This window comes from Lissotriton helveticus, chromosome 11, assembly GCF_964261635.1.
Source record: "Lissotriton helveticus chromosome 11, aLisHel1.1, whole genome shotgun sequence".
Taxonomy (NCBI): domain Eukaryota; kingdom Metazoa; phylum Chordata; class Amphibia; order Caudata; family Salamandridae; genus Lissotriton; species Lissotriton helveticus.
Window position 1 is genome coordinate 543,334,599 of NC_136072.1, and position 21,248 is coordinate 543,355,846.

The 21,248-nt window shown below is 42.8% G+C and overlaps 1 protein-coding gene across 4 annotated transcripts in view; it reads right to left on the bottom strand.

Moving 5' to 3' along the window:
* Positions 1-256: 256 nt before the first annotated feature.
* The window catches only part of RHOBTB2 (Rho related BTB domain containing 2), a 260,721-nt gene continuing 239,729 nt past the window's right edge, over positions 257-21,248 (bottom strand). For all 4 annotated transcript variants that reach the window (XM_078666263.1, XM_078666262.1, XM_078666264.1 and 1 more), the window contains 4 exons: positions 17,378-17,528; positions 13,909-13,997; positions 3,309-3,414; positions 257-1,014 (listed from right to left, as the gene is read on the bottom strand). In XM_078666263.1, the coding sequence (XP_078522389.1) occupies positions 788-1,014; positions 3,309-3,414; positions 13,909-13,997; positions 17,378-17,528 (573 nt within the window). In that variant the 3' untranslated portion in view covers positions 257-787. The remainder of the gene's footprint in view (positions 1,015-3,308; positions 3,415-13,908; positions 13,998-17,377; positions 17,529-21,248) is intronic.

Below are 21,248 nucleotides of genomic sequence, written 5' to 3' on the forward strand. Positions count from 1 at the left end.
TACAACAACTGTAATTACCCTGCATTTTTTACTCCGCAATTTTTTTTGCAATGCCGGGCTTTACACCGCAGAAGATCCCTGACTGAAGGCTTTTCATTTTTTAGCAGTGGCTGCACTTGTGTCTTGGGGGTATTCTCCTTGGGGTTATGTTGCCGTAACCGGCCAGCGAGAGAGAGCTTACAAATTCAGAATGCGAATGAACTCAATAACGGCGGGCACAATATTTTCAAGCAATAGAACTTGGGAATAAAGAAACAACATTTCACTTGAGTTTATTATATAAAAATATGACACATATGTAAACATTCAGTTCCTTGAAGATAAAAGCCCATTATAGGTTCTGGCTCCGGAGTCTGTAGAGTCCAGGTACGTAAAGGATCCAATTCTGGACCCTGGAGAGTAACAAGCAAGTTCTGGTTCTACATTTTTGAAGGTCCTGGTTCTGGAGTCAGAAAGGTTCTGGTCTAAAAGTTTCTTGTTCCAGCAGCTGGAAAATTCAGGTCAGAAACGTTCTGGAGTATGGAAAGTTCTAGTCTGAAAGGTTCAGGAGTCCTGAAGGTGCTCATCTCTTGGTTGGCAAGGATCCACCACATCCGCCACCCTGTACCACCCCCTGCTGAGTTCCACTATATTCTGGGGCGGTCAATGCCACCCCTATTTCGTCCCCCTCCTCGACTGCAGACCCATATTCTGAGGTATCACTGGGGTTCAGCTCAAGGTGGGGCTTCCAAACTTTTTCCCAAACCTTCACCACAGTGTAGGACATTGGGGGGAATATTTCAAATGTTCAAACCACAGTCTGAGAGGAAGAGGAAGATGAGGAGGAAGCAGATGCGGTACTTGGCGAGGATGGAGAAGCGGTGGCATTCCAGAAGAGCCATCGCTTTTTGGGCTGGCGCTTCTGGTGCAGGTAGTCTTCCTTCTGGCGCTCCTTGCGTGCCCGTTGGAAGTGGTCTTCCTCTTTCAGGTACCAGACGGGTGGCCAGCGGTGCTTTTCAAAGTACTCCTGGTTCTCTGCCAGGACCAGAGAGACATGTCAATAGGTCATTAGTTTACCAAAAGTGAAACACAAAGCAGAAGATACGGATGGTCAAAAACACACAGTACCTGTGAAAGGGAGTAAAAGGGGGGGACAAACAGAGAGAGAGAGGGATAGAGAGAGAGAGAGAAAGGTGGACTGACCAACCAGGGCACAGGGCAACAGTAGAGAAATAAAGGATAGATCAAAGGACTAGTTGGTTGATGGAGAGCCAGAGCGAGGAAGAGTATGGATGGGACAAGTTGTCAGGCGGAGAAGAATAGAGGTGGAGGGTGCAGGACACAATAGTAGGAAGGATGAACATTCGGATGTGCCCACCTGTGGTTTCATTTATGAAATCTTTTCGTTTTGGAGTAAGCTGCTCTTAGAGACAGTTACATAGGAAGGTGCATACTATGTGTAATTAAGTAGCAAAGGTGTAGTGCTGTAACCCAGGGACAAGAACCTAGCTAAATGAAAAGTCTGACATAGCCAGCAGTACAGTCCACTTTTAAACCCACCATACTCTTTTTAAGATAAGGAATTGGTGTTCCGTGCCTTCATGGTCACTAAGCTACCCTATCGATTCCCAGTCCCTCTATGCATGAGTATCGCCCATGTAGTTTGCTTCTAGGTAATCTGAATGGGGTGTGATTTGTGGTACAAGACTCCACTGGTAGAGGAGGCAATACATGTTTTTATGTATAGGGGGGCACTTGACCTTCTATGGAGTCAAACTTCCTTTATGCTCAACATCTGCACAGCAACAGAAGTATTTTCCAATAATGGGCTGCATCCTGATTTTTTTGGGACACGTGCATATATAGAGGCCACAAAATCACCCATATGGAGTTAACTTGGAGCATTTTGCCTTGGAACAATACACTCTAAAGTCAGTAAGAAGTTTAAGTTTACAAAGCTGCCCACAAGGCTAGCCGCAGCCTCTGCTGACGCAATAAATAGGACTTAGTTCTGGCTCAACATCTGATTAATCTTGGGTGTGAGTTGGGATGAGCATAGTAAAATATCCGCCCACACAGAACCTCACAGTATTCTGGCTGCAGAATTGGGGCACCTTGAAAGACTTGCCTGATGCAGCCGTAACTCACTTTTGTACAAGTCCTATGACCTGCCAGATCAAGTGATTCCTCGTCTGGAGTTGCAGTAGTTCCAAGAGACTCATTTAGCTATCTGCTTGCCTGTTGTAGCTCAGTGGCTCCATTTTGTGCTGCAGCATGGACGTCATATTTTCTATAGCTTCAGCAATGTTTACCTCAACGGACACATTTATTATTTTGTTCACTATAAGAGTCATTCACTGACCTCGATGGCTGAAAGGCGGACTCCTGGATGGCTAATATTTATGATTGTGCCACAAAAGCTATTGTGTTTCGCACAGTCGTCGTTCAAGTCTTCCCTGAGGAGTTGAGGTCTAGTTGGGAGAGAGCTTCAACAATGAAAAGTGAGTTATCTGAACCAATGGGGCTAGAAATCACTAAAGTGAAGAGATGGAAACCCACATTCTGATGCTCACCTGGAGCCTGTCACAATTAGGATTTCTGTCATGCAGACTGGCTCCAGCCCAAACCAGTCTACAAGGACATTCAACATGCAAACACTGAGAGAAGGGAATGCGACAGCCATCTGTTGAACACCAGACTACATCCTGGAATGGCACAGACTTTATAGTACTACTAAGTCCAAGGTCTTGCATGATTTATCAAATAAAGTTGTTTACACTTTGAGTTGGTAGCAATTATTCCTTACATGCACCAACATGACATAACCTTCTTTACTCATACTTATGTCGGGTATGAGATAGAGGTCATGCGGAGTAGAGACTGATGAGAGAGCAATGCACACAGAGGAAACAAAGAATAAGGAAGGATAATTGGGATCAGAGCAAGAAGATGGAAATGGAAGACGCGAGTCAGAAAGTGAAGTGAGGGCACCATGAAGAGCTATCAGTGTAACTAGAGAGAAGAGGAAACTGAGGACGGGCATAGGGCGATGGATGCTTGAAGAAAGTGAGAATGAAAAGGGAAAGAAAGGAGAAAATGGGGAATGAGGGCACACTAGGAGAAAAAAGAGGGAGCACCCAGGTACAGAAGACGGTCAGAGAGTGTTGTGACCAGTGAGGACGAAGCAGTGAATGAGGAGTAAGCACCAGCGACTGACAAGAAGAAGCAAAGGATAAGGCATGCACTGAGGTCAGCAAAAAAGAAGGGGAGAAGTAGAAAGATAAGGGGTCAAAAACAGGAGGATACAGAGCATGAGAAGGGGAACTCACCGACTGACATGGTCTTCATATCTCTGGGAAATTTGCGGCAGACACTGTTGTAGTTGGTGCAGATGTGGTGGAGGCACCAGTTACCGAGTTGGTGAGCGCAGTGGAACTGAAATAAGGACACAGTCTTAATATACACTTCAACCAGCTTCAGAGCATATTGCATTCTAACAAACACACCCATGCAGCATTAACATTATTAAACCTCTCTGTGGCAGCTCCTCCGCTAAGGCGGAGGAGCATCGCCCAACTGCTTTTTGCAGTGAAACACAGAGAAATAAACATTATAATAACTTGCATTATTATAATTTTACTTTCTCCTACTTCTGCCCACAGCTGTGTGTGAGGGAGGGGGGGCAGAGGAGGCGTGGTATCACCCTCCTAAAGTGCGCAAAGACTGCTTGGTCAGCCCTCTCGGGCCGCCCTAAACAGTCTTGCGCACCACATATGGTCTCCATGCAGGCTGCATTACAGCCTATGTGGAAAACATGCACAGGCCTCCAGTCAGTATCTGAGTGCCGAAACACGGCACTCGGACCAATAACAATGTTGCTAAGGCAGCATTGAGACTGGCTGACTGGGAGCCTGGGTGTGCTTCCTGTGGTCGAGCGAGGGAGGACAACAGAGGAGAGACGCAGTGAGAAAATAGTGAGAGGGTAAGTTTAAAAATGTTCACTTCATTTATTTTATAGCTGCTTTCCCTGCATCCTCCCCCTCCTGCATCCTTTCCCCCACCTCCCGCGTCCTCCCCCTCCCCCGCCCACCTACCTCCGATCCGTGCCGGCCACCGCTGAAACCTCTCACATGGTGTCACATGCTGCTAGGGTTGTCATCGCTCTTTAGGCTGTGATACAGGGGTCCAGAATACAGGAAATCCCTCATACAAGGAATAAGTACCTGGTACAAACACCTCCACCATATATTAGAATCCCTGGATGACAGAACTCTCCTGGTCATACTTTGTTAAAGGGCAATTCTGATACCACATGTTGGCAACAATACAACAATAAGTAGTCTCTTAATTGTACCACCACTGTTTGAAGGAACATTCAGAGGTGGCAAAATTCTCAAACCCTTGAAACTTCAGCTCTGGAAAATTCAGGGAAAGCAGAGTCATAAACAGAAGGGTGAAATATATTCTCTTAGATAAGGGGGTCAGTAAGTTTAAAACAAACCCATCTACCTGCACAAAAAAGCCAAAAATAAGCATTACAACCTGAAACAACACACTCACAACGAATAGAAATAATGAACTTCCAGCAGAAAAAGGCTTGACGGAAAACCAAACGTGCAGAACTGGATCAAAACAAACCGACTAAGTCAGACGAAAGAGACAAAAGCCAAACCTCAAATTCTACAGAAACAGGCCAACAACAAATTTGCACTGTTTCATCATCATCAAGTGATATTTTGGCACAGTGCCAAAAAAGCAAATAAAATCGGATACATCAGTGCAATAAGACATTAAAACAGCACAATAAATACTATTTAAAAAAAAATCCAGAATAAAGTATGTTGTGATAGCAGCAATAGCAGTCATTCAATAAGGCCAGGATTAAAAACACATAAAAACATACATTAACTGGGAATCCAAGTCATGATGCCAAACAGCACATAATTCATATATTTGAGCCAGATGCATAATAACACTAAAAATGCGAACAAGTCCCCAAACCTAAGCTGGTAACAACAGAGCAACCTTTTTCTGTTTGCGTCTCCACATACTCAGTAAGAAGCGGTAAACCGCAAAGTCAATCGGTTGAAGATCCAAAAACCACATCTAAAATCCCACCGACCCAGATTATGGCACAACGGCAGAAGCCAAGACCTCTTGAGAGCGCGGTAAAGCGGGCAGAAGAACAGAACATGATCAATAGATTTCTTGATTCCTGGGAAAAGAGGGGCAGCCTGTTGTAGTACTGAAGAGGGATGATGTCATCCTGCGGTAACTGATCTGAGCGGCAAGGTCCCTATTCGGAATTTAAGGTACAAAGTTCTAGCAGCCGGTGGCTCAATTTGATCCATATGCTCCTCCCGCTGGCAATCAACTTTAAATTCCAGAAAGGTTACGGTCAAAGAGCCTACCCTCCCAGGACCAATGAAACCATAATTTACATGGCTCCAGTACATCCCCTTGAGTATGGTCTTGGATATGCTACATATATACTTTGAAAAAAACAGGACCAAAAACAAATTTAAACAACGATTTCGTGTTGAAACTTAATAAAATATATCCACTATTTAGAGAAGTTAGCTAAAAGGAACTCTGTGCTAGAACAGACCAAAAGCCATGGTGTGTAATGAGAAGCAACCCTGTGGCGACAGAATCCTTTATTCACGTTGGGTTATCGATAACACCGTAGCTTGTTCTTAAACTAAGCCATCAGGGTTATGTTTCTGACAGACTTTCACCAGTCGTGTAATCAGCCTCTCCTATAGTCTTGTAGGCCCTATATCTGCTTAATTTACAAGCAGAAACAATAAATCCATTTTACTGTGGGGTGATCCTGAAAGGATTAGTCTGGAAACAAACCTGGGGTTAAACTAAAATGGACTGGTACACCTTCTTACTACTACTCAATTTACTTACTATATTCTGAAAATGTATGCGACTCATCAGGAAGGACCCTACAATGTAACTTTACGATGAAGTAAAAAATATTCGGAAAAATACTTAGCAATCAGGATCTAAATGAAGTGGCTAGCCTAGAGCATCTAATCCAAGACAAGGTTGGCATGAGATGATATGGTGTAACCGCAGAGTACTTCAGTAGCAGCATCAGAGGTGAGCTTCACTAAGGCAACCAGATACAGGCAAATGAAAGATATATTTAAATGCTTCCTTGCCATTTAAGAAATAGTTCAGGAAAGTAAAGAGGGCCTACTTCACTAATCAGTATCCACACAGATTGCCTGTAAGTAAAGTTATCAGCTTAATACAGGGATAAATGAGTTCTGGGGAAAGAAACATTTCTCCGGGTAAAATAGCAGCGACCTGCAAAGCACTGAAAATCACAAAATATAACGATTTAGTGATTTGAATGAAAAAGGAAAAGGGAACTCAATTGCCAGAACATAAAGAAATAAGTTCAAACAATAGAGTACAGGGTAAAACAACTACCAATGAAGTACACACTAGTAAATACATTAGGAGACTTGAGGTAAAAAAGTTACATCTTGCAAGAGATACAACGATCAACTCAAGTAAAACCTTAGGAAGCTATTACCATGGAAGTTAAACTAGCCACATGGCTGAATAAAAAAAAAAGCTAAAAACCGAGAATTATGAAAAATATTTGCCCATACCAGCAATGTCTATAATAATTTTGGATAATAACAGTAAAGAAAAAGACAAAAGCTTAAAATACACTGTCCGAACAATTCAGCAATTTTGAAGGGAAAACGGCACCAGCGATAGCAGAAACCCAGCCAGTACTCACAAAAAAAGTGAAACACAAAACATTCAACTATATTCTCCTATAAAATATTGCAATGAACCTGTGAGAGTGCCTATTAACTAATAAAGGACTAATATAAGTTTTTAATTTAAGTAAAAAGCTGCAGGATATAAAAACCTATAGCCCTTGGTCAAATTACTTGACCTCTGGCAAACATTTTCAAAAACATTGTCAAGAATGTATTAGGAAGCATAACCTAATCTGTGAGAAATTCGTACAGATGTAAGAGAGTGTACTAGACCTTTCAAATTCCAAAGTAGAACACTGAAATTAATAAATCAGTGGGTAACTTCCGGCTAAACTGCAGTGTACCAAAGTCAATTGGCATTGAGTATAAGGGAATAGAGCTTAAAGTCTTCTAGAAAGCATTCGGGGTTTTTTCAACTAGGAAAGCAGATGCTTTCCGAGAAGATTCTGCTTGAAGCACCTCTCATTCGAATACACACAACTGTGCACGGAACTTCCTAAAATACAGGTCCTTGTTCTGAGAGGGGAGTAATGGGATGCTATTCTCTCATCCTGGAAATACATATTTCAACTGTATCTTTTGTGAAGTGAGAATCCTGCATTACTCAGAAAAGGGCTATAGTCCTTATACTTGGCCATTTCACGGCAGGGCTAAAACCCTAAGATTTAATGTTCAAAGAAGCGCTGATAAAAAAGAAGTAAAATTACTAGATAATATGACGTGTGTGACCAATTACTAGCTACAAAACTGTGTAAACAATGGCATGTGGAGGATCAGGTTAGCTAGATCCAGACCCGTTTAGATAAACAAATGAATCCAATCAATCCGGGGGTTACAAGCATACATTGAAAAGAGATTGAATTGGACAAGAAATCAATTCCAACAAGTCTTGTCCTGATAGACTGTTACTAAACACCTAACTGAAGTAACGCCAACACCCTCTAACGTTCTGGATAAATCTGAAAAAAGGACTGTGTGAGAGGCAGGACAGGGAGAATACCACACTGACAGAGGCAGGTAAAATCGACACTAAAATGGTCGATGTTTTATAATCCCAGATTGTTCTTTGGGAAGTGACATGCACTAGACATACCACAGATCCAGTAGAAAAAGAAGTGAGGATTACTATATATCTCGAGAGGAAAGCTCTGAACGGGGCTTTTAAAGAAAATCCACTACTTGCAAGCGCTTCACCCTGGGGGGCAGCATTGGACCTATTAATAACTCTGTTATATTTCTTTATCCAGCACTTTTACTCAGAGAATGGACTTTGGGATTGACAAGCCCATCCATCACTGGGGATCATTTGTCACAATGCTGTACCTCGAAGGAAAGGAAGGAAGCAATCATGATGAACAATGGGCAGAAAAAGACAAATCTATGGCGTGAAGCAGAAATTGTGGTCAACACTCACTGAGTACAGCAAAAAACAAGTTTCTATGCAACGCACAAAAGGGCAGCTTGCTAGGAACAAACTGTGAACTTGGTGAAGCAGCATCAGACCTGCTACATACATGAAACACAAAAGGGCGTGGGGAGTATTCCAAAATGACAAAAGATGTTTAACCCAAAAGGCAGTGCCCTGGTTAGATTGTCTGAAGTGAAATAAGCATTAAAGTGCTCAGCTAAATATAAATCTCTGAAAAACAGCAACAACAGAAAATGCAGAGTTTATAAAAAGAGTTTTATAAGAAGACCATGTGACAAGAAAAGGAGAAAATATTTTAAATCAACAATATGCCAACGTTCGGAAAAATTATCACATGGGAGAAGTGACTGATCAAAGGCAGTTAAGTTAGTGGACTGTTGAATTGGAAAGTGGGTAGAAAATATGAAACCGTTGGTTGCAATGAATACACTTGACTGTCCCTGATCACAACACAATTCAAAGCTCAGTACAAAGTGGGAACCATCCTGAATGAATGGTCCAACGTAAAGCCATGGCTCTACGTAAAAACTAGCCACTTTTGGTAAACAAGGTATTTTAATGACATTTTTAATTCAATTCAATTACGGATACACCCGAGGAATCAGAAACCAGGACTTGGGCAATAATCTGCTACAGTGCTTAATTTGTAAGAAGATAAAAAGTGGCAGGACCAAAGATACTTCAATACAAGCTACTGCAGCTAACACACGCTGCCAAATGCCAGTGAAGCTATAACCAACTGCTCCAATAAATCTGACCATTTGGTCCATTTCATGTCACCAAAGCTGTAACAATGGCCCGGACGAGAAATTGTTATATTCATTTTGATGTATATTTAATTTTTAAATAATCTGCAGATTGCTCTACTCAAAAACAGACTAACAGCACCACCATGTGGTCCACTATCAGAAATACATTGTGTTGAGAAGTAAAAGTTGATGCCGAGCCCCGGCAAACACCGGCACAAGTTGAGGACTGGTTCTGTCATGCAAGAACGGAGGAGGAATCTCAACTACAGTGTGATTTGGGAATGTCAAAGACCTATTGGCCAGTGGTTCATTCTTTAGCTTTGACCCAGAAATTGATCAATTTACAGAATTTCTGTGTATGGCTAATCGACTTCTGCTCGACATTTCACTGTATGTATACACAGGTCTATAAATTAGCAGTTACCGCAAACACCTCTCTAAAATGGCTATTTATGCCTTGGTCAGTGCTTCTCTACTCTCATCACCTGGATCTACAACACAACTGGGATCCAACATTTGCTAAACTATGAGCTAGTCCCACCCATATCTCTCACAGGACAGGACTCGCTCAATTGTTAAAACAAAGGTAGGTGACTCAATCTATTGTCTTTTTCATGTTTATTCGCTTTCCTCTAGAGCAGGTTACTGTACTGTCACACAGCATAAACTGGTAACTGAAAATATAACTGTTACTCTAATAGAATACCTATGATGGGACGATGCCACTAAACGCAGCACGATTAGTGAACCCTATTTTAACCATCTGGGGACTAAAAACCAAAGGTGTTCATTACATGTTGCCAGAATCTTACCAGATTAATCAATGACCTCCAAGTGGGTGTGGGGGAAACTGCTTCCTGTTAGATCTCTATTGATTCTGCTTTGAAAGTGTGTAGACAAAAGTATTTTTATCCATTTTTTTACCCAGCCGGCTTGGGGAATCGCCATCAGTGGCACTGCCTCTCTTCAGAGCATCCAAACTTAAATCATACCCTGACAGTTTGTAAAGAGACAGCTTCTAGGGCTTAACTCTTTGCTGTTTCAGAGTACCTGGTGTGCTCACAGAGTGTGTTATACATATGTGAAAGGCAGTAGCGGCCAGTGTGCTGGATGAGCGGCGGGCCAGGAGGGGATGGGCAGGGGGTACTGAGGGCAATGGGGCTGTGGGTGGGAAAATTAGAAAAGTAATAGTAAAAAAATACTTACCTGCATCCGGACACGTTACGCTCTTCTGCTTCTCTTCTCCAGGTGGCACAGGCTCCCAGAATGCCCTGTGGCCAATCCTGAAGCTGCTCTCACGCATGAGAGCTCTCAATCATGAAAGCAGCTTCAAGATTGGCCTGAGCGCCCTTGATTTGCGCTCCAGGGCAGACTGGGAGTCTGTGCCTGCTCTTTCCAACCCAACTGCATTGCCGGGTTTGAGCTTTCACTGCATGTGACGGTTTGGCCGGCCTGGAACGGCCGGCCAAACCGTCATGCGCAGTGAAGGAAGTGCACCTATTCTCTGTGCCTGTCGCCCCCCAGGCTCCGCCTGCAAGACTCGTCAGGAAAGGAAAAATTAAACAAGTGTTTATTATCATTTTATTGGTCCTTTCCTGCTGTTTTGGGGGGGGGGGGAATGCAACGCTGCTCCGTCATAGAAGAGGAGCTGCCGCTAGTGAATGGAACAAGTATATTGGAAGTTGATGCAATGGCTTGGTTTGATGAAAAATCATTCAAAAACCACAAACCTGCAAAGTATAATCATTACTCACCAGAGCACTTCCTTCCTTTTAGTTTCTAAGTTCCTAGGATCTCAAATTCTATAGGGGGTAACAGACAGGAAAGCATATATCCAGGGAATGGTATTTTTATTGTATTAGCAACGGGGTTCTGTAAGAAGAAGGGGAGATGGGAACGTTGTTTACCTCTCATTTTTTACTCTGCAAGGCTTTACCCTGCATTTTGTACTCCACCATAACTTTTACAACACAGGGCTTTACATCGCAAAACAGTTACAACACATTCCCCAAAGTAACGCCCCCACTGGAGTTAGAATAGTAATTGCGTTGGAATGGGAAATGCGTTATACCGAATTGCGTTGTAATTGCTGAGTAAAAAATGCGGGTTAAAGCCATGCGGGGTAAAAAATGAGGGGAAAAGGGTCCTATTCACAGGGGATACAAGGTATTGTGAATTATTGAGGACAAGCTGTTTTTTATTTTTTTTATTTCTGAAATTCTTTATTGTATATAAAAAAATATATATTTACATACATGGACACGGCTTATACATGAGTGGAAGAAGAAAGCAGGCGAAGGAGGAAAAAAGAAAAAAGAAAAAGGAGGAAGGAAGAGGGGGAGGGAGCGGGGGGGGTGGGCGATAGTCCGTATTCTTGAGGTTGTTCGATAGTTCGTTATTCCATAGTTCGCATTCCATCGTATATGATGTCCACGCGGCATTTTGTCACATCTCTGTGATCGCCCGTATTTTGCCCCTCGCCCCGGGCCCGAAGGGAACAGTAGAGAGATATAGTAGGAGATAAGCGGTGTGCAGGGCTTCTTGTTAATGCATAGGTCTCAGCCTGCGCCCTCAGGTATTTCTTGTTCAAACGTCTATGGCGGCTTGTGTGATGATAGGTAGAGGTCTAAGGACCCCCACATTGTTGACTGCTTGTGCGTTTTTGGTGAGTGTTTCGCTGTGATGTTATCTGCCCCCCTTAGGAACGTGACCCAGTTGAGCCATGCTTGGGGTGCCGCTTTCGATGTGTCCTTCCAGTTAGTTAGGATCGGAGTAATAGACGCACGTAGAACTCCAGCAAGGGAACACAGAACAGCACATCTACCTCGAGGACAAGCTGTTTTGAGGGGAAATTTGTTGCAGATTTTTTGGGAGGATGTGTGTGATACTTTTCTGTGATTATCATGAAAGAACCCACAGGGGAAAGAAATGTATTCACACCATATTGGGTACATCTTTTCACAATGAGCTTATTGTGTATTTTGAAATGTATTTTAAATTTTTTCTGGTTTTATCCGAAAGATGGTTTACAGTGAAAGAGAGAGTTTAATAGTGATGTTGATATTTGTGTTTCTCTCGTCTAAGGTCAGAATTCTGGCCACTAGGGATAGAGGATCTGGTTTGATCGGGGAATCAAGGATTCAAGGTAGGCTATGGAAGTCCCGCCAGTTTACAAGGATGATTTAGGTGCTAGAAGAGAGCTATGTTCTGCCCTCTGCTATTTAAATGAATGAATGAATAAAAGAAAGAAAGAAACTAAACATATAAAGTGCACTTTTAACTCAAGTCCCTTTATCCCAAGTCATTGCCCTAGCACTGGATATCCCTGTGACTAAGACATTCAGAAAAAGAATAATGCCGAAAAGCAAAGCAGATTTAGGCATGGAACAGCCACGTTTTGAGACTCTTTCTCAAGCACCAACGGTTCTTTTGAAGGCAAAGGCTAACAGGCAGTTTCTTCCAAGCGTGGGTCTCAAGGAAAGACAAGAACTGGCAATGCCAAGTGATCTCGATGGATTACTATTACATTCAAGCAAGGACGAATGACATTGCCAATGCTTGTTTAAAATAGCAATATCACTGTCTTCTAACGAGTTCAAGCTTATATCGACCACATTTCTGCTGCTGTTTTTTCTAGTGACCACTAGGTGGCACTGAAAGGTAGCACACTGTGTTTTACCAGCGGCTCTGTTTACAAAGGTGCGTTCTGAGCCGGATGAATGACGTTTATACCAAAGGCGAAACAAAAAGCTCCTTTGGGCTAGTCAAACAGAGAAAGCCAGGAAGGCAAGAACTTGGGGCAAGGCAACTGAAATTAACACAAAAACGATCCAATCTCGCGCAAGGATTGACTCTGTGGAGTATTATAGAAAATGCTAACTCCTAACTGACAGCTGGAGCGGTTAATAGCGAGACCACAAAACGAACACCCCAACTGAACTGGGAGGTGGTATGTTACCAACCTAAAAGGCTGTATATTCGACCATCCTACAGCAAACCTTTTGAGAATTTAAAAGCTGTAAACTCTGTCACACTCAAAATGAAATCCTGCAAGTGACTGGTCTCATATATGCAGATAGCTTGGTGTTCCCTGCAGCACAAAGAAATCAGACTGTGGAGGCCCCTGGTAGAAAGCAGGAACACACAGACAAAACTGTTTAATAAAAGTTTGATGGGAGACACAGGATGAAAAAATGGCAGAGAGTACATGATATATGAGGGGCTAAACAGTATAGATAATTGTTGATGGGACTCTGACTGGGTCGGTCTTATTCATTCCATACAAAGTGACAGTCGAGGATGTTTTAATTTCTCCTCGCTCTTTCCATGTGTGCTACATTCTGCAGCTCCATAGAAAGAGGAGAACACCTCTCTGGATTGTTTTAGTGAAGGAAGATGGCCCTTCCTGTGCAAAACAATCCTGTCTTTGTAGGTGCTAGGCAGCAATTTGTGCACCAACGCAATAGAAAAAGGACAGGAATGCACCGTATTTCAAAAATACAGTGCATTCCTGCCCTTTCAGATTTCCATACGGCAGAGCAGCAAAAAGACTTGCGGCGCTGCCCTACTCCAATTCCTCATAAATGAGGCCCTTTGCTTTTAGCTACACCTTTGATCACACCGCCACGCTCACTGACCTTTGGTTTGCTAAACACGGTTTGATATTATTTACCCAACGTAATCATTATTTGCTGTGGGAATCGGCGGCGTTATGGTTGTCGATAGCTGTCGATGATGAGGCATACCAGGTTCTAGAAATGTTTGTCAGGAGGGGGTCCTTGTGCCAAACAGTATGAAGATTTCTGTGTTACTGCCTACTTCAATATGGGGAGGCCGAGTACTCAGAAGTGTGTTGCTCAGAGATCTGTTACCATCTTTAACTGATAGGTGGAGCAGTAACCGCCGAAGCAGGAAAACAGGAACAAGAAGACTCTCCATAGCGGTCACAAGTGGTGGAATGCATTCTTGAATAACAGACCACATATTATTTTATTCCTACCTGAGCCAGTTCGAGGAAGACCAGCACATCCCCGTCTATGTCCACTTGCATCTGGGAAGCCTCCATCAAGCCTGTCACAGTGTACTGCTCTGGAATACACAGACAGCATGGATGAGATCGTGAAACAGAAGAGGGGCAAACACAAGGCACCACTGGCCTCTTTTACTATAAAATGATGCAGTGTGGTGCCGCAAGCTGCGCCGAGCTGCGTCCTTTTAAAAGCACAGGGATGCGTTGCATTAACAACAAAACAACACATCCTGTTGTTTTTCCCCGCGCTGGCGCACAATTGGCTGCCATGCGCCAGTACAAGCACCTTTGCGTCATGTTGCAACAGTGACTGTGTTGCAGGTATAATTGTGTTTGTGCAGGGTGGTATACCTTCCTGCACAAACACAATCATTGATGGCATTTTCCTCTTTCTATGCTTGCTCTAGAATGCAACATGCACCATATGTGAGTTCAACAGACGTAGAAACAATGTGAACAAAGGCAAAAGCAAAGTCAGAAACTGTGCAAGGAAAAGGTAAACAAAGGAGCAGAACAAAGTGCTGAAGACAGGACAACTGGCGTACAGAGAGAGAGAGAGAGATGGGACAGATACTGGGTGTATGAGACAGTGCACACCGGAGAGGTGGAAGAAGGAGAGCAATCCGATAGAGAAACACACAACAGATACATAGATATGATAAAAACAGATAAAAAACAAGGAAGTGGGCTTAGTAAGCAGAAACGAAATCGAAAAGTGAAAGCAGGTACAAAAGCAGATGCGTGAAACAGAAATGGAAACATGAAACAGGCAAATAGGAAAATGCAAAACAAAGAAACAGGATGAGAGACTGGAAACTGAGACAATAAAAACGGGAATTAAATAAACACTTGGAGAGACTAAAATAAGGCACGGGAATGAAATGGAGACACAGAAATAGACACATGAACCAGTAGTTGTGGTATAAATAGAAAAAGATAAAGAAAGATGCCAAATACCAGCAGAAGTACAGATATGAAACAGACAAAAGCAGAAACATAAGACAGAAAATCGTAGATGTGAAATGGAGAAGTCCAGAGACAGATGTCATGATACTGAGATACAAAATAGAGGTAGAGACGATAAACAGAGACAATAGAACTGCATCTAACTGAGATGTTAAAGAGATTCAGAAGCAATGGTGACAAAAAAGGACTTGTACGTCCAAGAAAGAACCACAAATGTAAAGCAATTAAAGAAACGTAAAATCCACATAAATGTAAATGCAAGTACAAATTACTTGGGGAAGTGATGTGTGTACTGCCCTTTTCTCCACTGGATTGACTGACAGGTAAAGTGACCAAAGAGTGTTGAAGTCCAGCATAAAGGAGCTAAAATGCAAAGACCAGGCCTAAGTACTGTCCTGTCCATTCCAGAGCTCTACCCTCCTCATTCGCATAAGCCCCTGAGCCCAAACGAGCCATTTCATTTTGTTTCTCTTCCTTGGTGCTCTGAGCAATTTAGACTTCTCTTTGGCGGAAGACATCATAAGCCTGGAAAACAGCTCTAAACTACAATTACCATGTTATCAGGCCTCACTGCCAAGGAGATGTTTTGACGTTAGGCCGAAACAACAACGTGTACCTTTTAGGGCAATCTAGGGTCTCAGAGCAGACACTGAAATATTTAGGCTACTTGGCATCCTCAGGTGCAGACCCAGAGTTAGGCTGCATAGATATTCTCCAGCCAATGCCTGCCGCAAGACTGGCGGGCCTGGGAAAAGCACGGGGGAGGTGGTGGGCTGGAACCCCAAGAAGTAAAAATGAAGAAATGAAGTTTAGTGGACTGCCCTAAGAAGAAAGACTGAGGAATGAAGGTGACGATTATTTGTAGAGTGGTTCTGTGTACAGGTGACCACACCTCCAATGTTAGCTCTTTTTGATGCTCCTCAAGACTGGTTGAAGGGGTATTGCTGTACCAGTACATAAAAATACCAAAGGATATGGTCGAAATAGGCAGACCAAGAAAGACGGGCAAATGCAGGCACAATGAGGGATGGGCATATTCAAACGCAGCAGTGGAGAGGCACAGGGTAGAGAGCCGCAAACCAAAAGAGACGATCAGATACAGAGAAGCAAGGGGTACAAATCCTCTACTGAGTTCACCAGAAATTTTTCTGGCCAAGTGTAGGTCATAAATGTGCAGTGACACTTTACAGATGTGGTCTGAGGTGAAATATGCATTTTTTATCATCTTTCATGAGTAAAGAGAAGTAACAGAAATGCCAGTTAAATCAATGGTTAAGTAACACCACCAGTAAATTACATTAACATCAGAATGGTGGCTGTTCATGATTACATTTTACACAAGGAATTATTAAAATGGCTCAGGGAGTTGCATCTGCATTGAAAGCACCACTAAAGTGAATACATACTTAGTATAGAGAAACCTAACCTGTTGCCCCTAGCTTGAAGGACATTATGCTTCTCAAAGGGGTTCGAGACAAAAGGATCTCCTGACTGCATGGCAACAAGGGAAGAAAAGCAGTCCATCCGGACGAGGACAGCAACAGTTCCCACGTAGAGTGGGACGTTTTGCCTCCCTTCATACCAAGCTCTTGTGTATTAGAAAAACCCTGGTCTGCGGAAAGATTGTCCATATGAAGCTGAGTGGTGGCAATACACCCTTGAAGCAAGAAAAGGCCTCTGCAACGTCTACTAAACTGGGGGTAACTACATTGGGCAGATTCACAGAGTGTGTCTTCAATTACCTCAATCTAAGCACACACCCCAAGATCAGCATATCTTTATGTGGACTTCGAAATCCGTCAACAGTGAATGTTAACTCAGCTGATCGGCCCCTTACGTCTACTTAGTAACCCACTTGCTCAGCGCTTTCCCTCTTAAATTAATTAAGAAAATATCCAAAAACTTTTGGACCTCACAAAACATTACTCTACTGCTTGATGCGATAGGATACCTTTGTTCTAACGGGCTGAGAAAGATGCCAGTATCCCAATAATGCGGGATTTGTGTATTTTATTCAAACACTTTTGAACCCTGCTACGTACATGTTATGGTTATAACTACCCAGCTTGGAAGCCCTTCTCTCTTTTGTTGTGTAGTAGCCGAATATTTGGGATAAAGGATAGATTTTACTAAATACACGCAGGATGGATATTTAACTTTGCTTGAAGCTGTACTTCATTGTGCCACAATCTGTTCAACACAGGTTTGTGGGCTTCTGGAGAGTATCAGCCTTCAGTCTGACAACATGTAACTCTTCCCTATAAAGTTAGCTTGTTCAACTCCAGATACTGGTACTTGAAGAGAGCATGTCAGCTACATGTACATCAAGAAAGCGGGGAAATACAATCAACAGAGGGCAGATACAAGCACACACTAAGGTACAGACACACCAAGACTGCATGTTCTGTGCATGGATAAACAAACAACAGAATGACATGCACTATGCGCACGTGGCATAGACACTGCCGGCTACCTGTGAGGGCCACCAGGTGGGGAAGGCACAGGCGGTTAGCGAGGATAATGAGCTCAATGGCATCCAGGTCTGGGCATGCGCTGAACTGCCCAGTGTAGAGGTACTCGAGCACCGCCCGCATGCAGCTCCTGGTAGTGTACGGGATCAGCACCTGAGGAGAGAGAGGGGCAAAGCTGGGTCACTAAGGCACCACTGGAATCTGCAGGGCAACCTCTTCTGCCCCACACCGTTAAGCTTTGGGTCTCCTGGTGGAATGCATGGTCCACCAAGAACAGTCATAAAATCACTGTGTGGACATCAGGGTTGAAGAGACCCTGTGAGTTCAATAAAGCCCAATCACACTTGGAAAAAGCATAGAAATCTTTGCAATCAACGCCGCCCCCACCCACTGGGAATCAACAAAAGAACCCTGAGGCAGCTACTAAAACCCTGCCAGCCTGGAGGTTCATCAATGAGCTCTGAAATCAGCACAGCCTACTACCCTCCATTGGGATCAGAAAAGGGAACATTTGAGATCAAGAAAGCCCCTACCCCATGAGAAACAGCCCAAGTTCAAGTGAAATTATTACAGCTCCAATTTTCCTGGAATCAGCAAAGCAGGGTTCAGCAGAGGGACTTCCAGAGAATGCTGGAAATCAGCAAATGATTCAAGGTATTGGTACAGGAGCTCCCAACGAATCAGTACAATGACTTCAGGCTCACCGCCGTTCTATGTCAATGTGCTGAAATGTATTTGGCAGAACCATTTAAGTTAAGACTTATGGTTTAAAAAAAAAAAAAAAAATTTAAAGCGATGCTACACAAAGGTGAAATTACACTTTTGTGTAAGTTAACAAGTGTTTGCAATTAACAAACAATTTTATGAGTAGTATCTTTACGACTGCCTACCTTTTTATGTGCAGACACTTCACCACGAGTGCGGAGACTTCGCAACCGTAAAGATACAACTCAACTTTTTGTGAATTGTAAAACAAAATCATAAACTTATACAAAAGAGGCCTACTGGTTGTATCATTTTGTATTCTTATCAGACTTTGTCAGGTATCCTTCCACTCCCTCTCTTTGCCACTCTCTATGGAGCCGCAGCGCCAGGATGCCTGTAAGGTGATAGTGCGCTTTATAAATCTGCTAAATAAATAAATAAATAACAGTTAGGTTCCGAGGGATGCCAAACTCCTAGAAGTAGGATATTAGTTTGGCAGAGACACGCTGACCCGAGTATGACAGTTGCGTAGACGTCATATCACCCTTGGTTTTTAAAATACTAATTGGTGTGAATTAATAAAGAAGCATTTTTACTTCACCAAGAGGTATTTTCAATTTGCAAATTTGATCACATTACACTCTGCTGTCCTCACCCACACTTAATAGCTCACATTGGGTGAAACCTTGAAGAGCTCCTCTTCGAGTGGGAGTTGTTGCCGACAACCCGAACTGTTGGTTAAGCGGTGTGAGGAGGGGCCCTATGATGAAGCATGCCACCATACGGTGGGTAACGGTTTTCATCCTCAATTTCTTTTTTTTTCAGGATTAGGAGATTTTTGTTCAGTGAATGTACCGTGGCACCAATTGGATTAGCCCCAGGCTGGAACAATGCTTGAAACACTCCGCAAGACCCAATTTTGTGTGTGAGATATTTTTTCTTAAACCTTTAAAATTGCATAGCTCAGTTTCCACTGATTGCATTTAATTAGTTTTGGTGTCATCTTATTTATTACATTTAACTATCTTTTTTTTTTCCTGACCCAGTAAAGGGATTGTTGGGCTATGTCGAGTACACACCTGTCAAGGTCCGAAAGCTGCATGCTCTTTTACTTTTATTTACTAAACGCCGGGTTGCCATACACTGGGGACGTAAGAGGGTTCCCTCTAAAAATGATTGGATTAGGGACGTAACATTTGGCCACTCACAATCGACCACCTTTTGGGAATTGATGCCTTCAGCATCTAGGCCCAGGGACATTTGGGAACCTTTTGCTGTGTGGGCCCGAGAACACCAGGAGGCAACTTGAGATACGACAACGTAGGGTAGACCGGGGGGGGATGGGGGGTTATACGTCTATTGGGGAGCACTCTGTAGATGTCTGTTATGCTTAATCACTTATGAACCCTGGAAAATGCTGCAGGGAATATTTCTGCAATGGTCTCTTGAAAGGTGTCAGTTGTTAATCCCTTATATGATAGGATGTACTCTCTCCTTTTCAGGTACAAAGTGGTGGAGTTAACATGAATGCAAGAATACTTGTAATTAACGTGATGGTTCTATGTTGAGATACTTATGTGTCGAATAGCAACTGGCTAGTTGTTTACATTGTTTGTAGCATTGTTTTAAATTGCCAATAAACACAAATAAAAAAAAAAAAATTCTAAATTGTTGTGGGATGTCTCTAGTGTTGACTTTTTCATGTTACTACTGTTTGTGTGCTGCATAAATACGTAATACAGTGCCTCTAAGTTGAGCCCGACTGCACATGACCCAAACAACCGTAGGGTTAAGCACAGGTTAATTTAGTAACTTTTGTGGTTCACCCGGACAAGGACTGTGGACGTTGCCTGAGTGGGGTTTCCACCCCCTTCAACTAATACCCCACTTTCTTACAGTATTTAAATTTACCTAATGTGACATCCGGATCATTTTCATATCGTTTGATTAGATTTCATTGTATTATTGGGAGCTTGACAAATTAGGGCACTCCCACTGGTCTTTTCACCGAATTTGACATTCATCTTTCTTACCGAGCACATTACCAGAAATGCATGCATGTTTCATTTGTGTTGTGCCCTTGTTTTACCCTAAACAAATGTCTTGTCCACAATCACGTCTATTATTTATATCCCCTACTGTCTTGTGTGCATTTATTTGAATATTTCATGCACTGAGATGATTTTAACTGTTATCCTAGTAACCCTCATCTGAGTTTAAGTGCCAGGAAGCAGCTTTCTTCACCAAGCAGAAGCAACGTATAAAGCTCGCACATTGTGCATGCTAAACACGGTTGTGCCATCCATTATGTGTGGTACATCATAGAGGTTGAGGAGACCAAAGTGCTCTTCTAAATGTGCCCTGTTGAAAATTATTTATTCAATGCCTAATTGACTCAGCTGTTTGATTCCTTGATTTTTCTTTATAGAGCAATTATTTTTACTTACATCCTATGAGCCGCGGTACGTTGGCAGCCTTAAATCCACATTGTCCTCCAGCTTTTGCTGGTTGGTGTGGATTGGTCTGCAATTTGCTTATGCGAAAGTGGTTGTGGCGTTGCTTTTCCCTGCCTTCAGTTCTTAAGTATCTCTGTGTTCATACTACTACTCACCGCTTTTTACTTCAAGGAAGAGGTATGCGCGGTCTTCAATTAATCTCTCATTATAATCCCACACCTCAGTGACCAGTTGTACCATAGCATATGTTACTGCTACCTGTACGTTTGTGTCCTGTATGTCATTCTTTGGCAAAATATCAAATGTATTTGCTTGAGTAATAAACTTCAGCGGAAGCAGTACACAACTGCTGTTCATGTTGCCACCTCCATTTGCCATGGCAACCTGTACTTGCTGGTTTGTGATCTCCATACCCTTTTCATTGAGTCTATCTTCTATCCTTTATTTCCTGTAGATGCATTAACTGCTGTGGGTGCGGTTGCTCAATCTTTACATCCTGTACTTCTGCTTCATGGCCTTGAGCAACTTGTAGTGTCTTTTGTAGCTTGAAGACACCCTGTTTCACCAACTTCCTTGGATTTCTCTTGACTTTGTCAGTTTTCTATTTTGTGTCCTTGGTCAGGAAATGAACGCCTTCCCACCAGATGTCTAAGCGGGTTGAGACAATCGTCTATGGATTATTACAGTTATTGGTTCCCTTCGTAAAGCACTG